Genomic DNA, 4,203 nt, shown 5'->3' with positions numbered 1-4,203 from the left:
TCTGTCCTTAGTTCTAAGCTTGCCCTTAACTGCCAACCTTAAGAAAAAGCTGTATCTAGGCAGGAACCAATGCTCCCAGACAACCCTCTCCCAAGGGACAATAGTACCTTTTTCCCTAAAGAACTCATAGGCATTAGCATAAAAAGTTTTGGAACCCTGCTGCCAACTTTGTAGTCTAGTAATAGCCTGGAAATGACTCCCAGACTCTTGCAGCAGTTGGTCCTTAAGTGAAATGATAGCCTTCCACAAAGGGGATGAAGTTCCCAGCAGGCCAGCATCCCAAATGGAGTAATAAGACAAGTAGAAGTGATGAACCCACTGAATCCATAGAGTATCAGTTTTTTGGTGAATGTTCCAGAGTTGCTTGGCCAAAAAACTAGTGTTCCTGGCCTTTAAATCAAGTAATCCCAGACCTCCTTAATTCTTAGGCAGACAAACAGTCTTCCTAACCACCAGAGTAGAATTATTCTTCAAAGTATTGCCACTCCAAAGAAAATTTCTACAAATACTGGTAATCTGACTGATGACTTGCACTGGTATAGGGAAAATGCTGAGCCAAAATTGCACACAATTTCTTGCAAGACAGATTTAAGTAACTCAAGTCTACCAGCATAAGACAGATGCTTCCCAATCCAACTCTGAATAGCAGAATCCAACTTATGCAGAAGAGGATAGAATTGACTAGCCAATAATCTGTGGGGACTAAGAGGGACACAAAGATACTTGAAAGGAAAGGAACCTTTTTTAAACCCAGTGGCCTGCAAAATAATTTGCTTAGAAGAAGTACCAACTCCTCCAAAATAAATGGAGGATTTACTAGCATTTATTTCAAGACCAGAGATCCTTCCAAAACTCATTAACTGCTGGTGGAGCATATGCACAGAAGGTCTGTCTCCACGAGAAAAAAGAAGGATATCATCAGCAAAAGCAAGAAGACAAATTCTATGGACTTTACACTTTGGATGAAATTGAGACCCAGGCATTCCAGAGGCAACATCCAACATTCTAGAGACGTATTCCATGCAAGTGATAAACAAATAAGGAGATAGGGGATCACCCTGCCTAACCCCACTCTTGCCCTGGAAGAAGCCATACAAGTCCCCATTAACAACCACTGAGAAGGAAGTGGTTTCAACACATTTCATGATTAAATTCACAAACCGATCAGGGAAACCAAGGGTCAGAAGCAATTGCCTTAGGAAAGGCCATTGAACAGAATCAAAAGCTTTCCTGAAGTCAATTTTTATCAGACATCTAGGAGAAGCCCTTTTCCTACCATAATGCCTTAAAAGCTCTTGCACCAAAATTTATGTTTTCAGCCATTTTCCTACCTCCCAGGAAAGCATTCTGAGCAGGACTGATGATTCCTTGAAGAGCAATAGACAAATTTGTAGGTTACATTGCAACAAGAAATAGGTCTGAACTCAGACACTTTGGTAACATTTTTTGACTTGGGCACCAGAGCAATGATAGAGTGATTAATCTGCCTTAAGATCTCCCCAGAAGTAAAGAAATCATGAATGGCCAGACAGAAATCATCCCCAACCACCTCCCAAGACTGCTTGAAGAAAGCAGAAGAATATCCATTAGGCCTAGGGGCTTTATCATCACCAATACTGAATAAGGCCATCTTAATGTCTTCATTAGTCATAGGAGCCAAGTGGAATCCATGGGAAGTTTCATTAAGGCAAGGCCCAGATTGAACAATCTCAACATCCAGGGGAAGAGTATCCATAGAAGAACCAATGAGCTGCTAGAAATAACTAACAAATTCTCCCCTCACTTCATCCATTGAAGAGGAGATTAAACCATTACCACACTGAACAGATGGGATGTAATTCCTTCTATGCTTCTGACTCATCAAAGAATGAAAAAACCCAAAACCTTTATCACTTTCCTTGAAGAAAGTATACTTAAGCTTCTGAGTATAAAACATTTTCTCAACAGCTTTAAGATTCACTAGATTTAATCTCAACTGCTTGTCCTACAACACAAGTTGAGCATTATCCCTATCATTCTACGAAGAGCCTGATGAGACTCCAAATCAGAACTGGCTTTGGCAACCCTCATAGATATGTGACTAAAGTGGAGTTTATTAAGCTCCTTCAGAGGCCCTTTCAAGTGCTTAAGCCTTTTACAGAGAATATACATAGGAGAACCATAGCCTTGGTAATGCCAGATAGCAGCAACCAACTCCCTGTATCTAGGATGATCAGTCCACATATTGAAAAATTTAAAAGCCCTGTTACCTTGCTTCTGCCATATACCAATCTTAATCCTAGCAGGAGAGTGATTAGAGAAAGCAACAGGAGTGGAGAAATGAACCTGAGATTGCAACTGCATGGCAGGCCAAAGAGGGTTCACCATAACTCTATCAATTTTGCTCCAAATATTCCCATTAGACTAGTAAAGTTCAAATCAGCAAGCCCTAGGTCAGAACAACACTCCCTAAAATCAGAAACTTCATAGCTGGTAACAGGATCACCATTATGTTTGTCAGCTTGAGAAAGTATGGAGTTAAAATCCCCAAGAATTATCCAAGGAGAAGTAGGAGACCACCTCCTCATATCCTCCCAAAGACCTCTCCTAGCAGTGATAGTATCGAAATAATAAACAAAAGTGGCTGCAAAACTAAACTGATTCTCCAAACTAGTAATAGTCACATGAATGCCCTGAGGAGAAAGGTCAACCAAGTGAACTTTGATAGTGGAGGGATTCCAGAAGATCACAATCCTAGCAGTTCTGGCAACATCAACATTTCCCTTTTTGATTATCAATTAAAACCGGACCCAATCTATCAAGAGCACTTCCCTTCCTGGTACTCTCAACATTTCCACTGGCCTGCTTAACTGTGTTAGATGACTTGTTTATAGTAGGAGCTTTTGAACAGACCCCAGTAGTGTGCCCAAGAACCCTGCAATGCTTACAAAATTTAGGCAGAGTTTCATATTCCACCAGTTGGTCCAAGGGAGTCCCATTAGGTAGAAGAACATCAATTGAATAAGGGAGATCATCTAACAAATCCATTTCAACTAGCACCCTAGCATAGGACAGCCTCGACAGGTTGGAGGTCAACTTATCACAATGAAGAGGTTTACCAAGCACACTTGCTATTTTGGACCAACATTTCAGAGGTAAATTAGGAAATTTGACCCAAACATGGACTCTAGTAATCTCTTCAGAAGCAAAATCAAAGTACTCTTGCATGGATCTCAACATTAAGGACCTGCCATACACCAAGTAAGGTCCTCCACTAAGAACAACCAACTTATCTTCTTCATTTTCAAATCTATATATCAACCATCCAGAGTCATGTATTGTTAAAGTAGCTTCACACTTCCAATAGTTTTCAATGATATTATTGAGAGCTCTAAACCCAGGAAACTTCCCTGCCACATATCCCACAACATAAAATTTCCAGATATCACAGTTACCATCCAAATCTTCATCTGTCAGAGTACAATTCTTCCTAGCACTAATATCAGAATAATGTTCTAACTTAGGACAACTTTCAGAACTTCTATTAGCAGTAAATAAATCTCTCCACTTTCCAACTATAGGTTCTACAGGTTTGGACATACCTGGCATGGCCTGAGATCCCCCTTCCACAATAACTGGAACATTCCTTTGATTCTTTACATCAGATGAATTCCTGATAACATCAGAACTAGCATTATAAGAAGCTTTGCCAGAGACACCATCTCCCCTGACATTAACAGACTCAAGAACCCTAAGCGGAGCAGGAGAGTTAAAGAATTTAGAACCTCCACCAGAACTTTCCTCTGAAAAAGTGTAATCTAGCAACTCCTCTTCAGAAGACTCATCCTCAGAGCAATCTTCCACTAACACCCGCTCTTGAGCAGAAATTTGACACTCAAACCCACTCACAGCATACACACCTTCCGTATTCAGCAAATACTTACTCGGACTGGAACCCCCCACTAGGGTTTTCAAGACCGAAGCTTCTATCTTGTTCGAAACCAGACTTTCTAGCTTGTCCGAATCTTGTAAACCACGAGGCACTTCCAGAGCAAGCACAGCATTTTTGTGAAGTTCCAATTGGGCCTCCTCCTTAAGTTGCTTCAAAGTCTTTTTACCCCGAGAAGTCGAGATCGTCACCTTCTTCTTGTTCTTGGCCATCGGGAAGCAAAAAAGCGGAGATCAGCTAAGATTTGAGTAGTGGAGAAATTAGGAGGGAAAGAA

The 4,203-nt window shown here is 40.9% G+C and overlaps 1 protein-coding gene across 1 annotated transcript in view; it reads right to left on the bottom strand.

Moving 5' to 3' along the window:
* LOC120003593 overlaps window positions 1-1,735 on the bottom strand; it is a 2,797-nt gene extending 1,062 nt beyond the window's left edge. The window contains exons 1-3 of the mRNA XM_038852615.1: window positions 1,332-1,735; window positions 510-1,230; window positions 1-390 (exon numbers count right to left, since the gene is read on the bottom strand). The exon at window positions 1-390 is cut by the window's left edge and continues 141 nt beyond it. Coding sequence (XP_038708543.1) covers window positions 1-390; window positions 510-1,230; window positions 1,332-1,735 — 1,515 coding nt within the window. The remainder of the gene's footprint in view (window positions 391-509; window positions 1,231-1,331) is intronic.
* Between the last annotated feature and the right edge of the window lie 2,468 nt (window positions 1,736-4,203).

This window comes from Tripterygium wilfordii, chromosome 8 (genome assembly GCF_013401445.1).
Source record: "Tripterygium wilfordii isolate XIE 37 chromosome 8, ASM1340144v1, whole genome shotgun sequence".
Lineage (NCBI taxonomy): Eukaryota > Viridiplantae > Streptophyta > Magnoliopsida > Celastrales > Celastraceae > Tripterygium > Tripterygium wilfordii.
The sequence above is the reverse complement of the archived record's forward strand: the minus strand, read 5'-3'. Positions and strand labels throughout refer to the sequence as shown.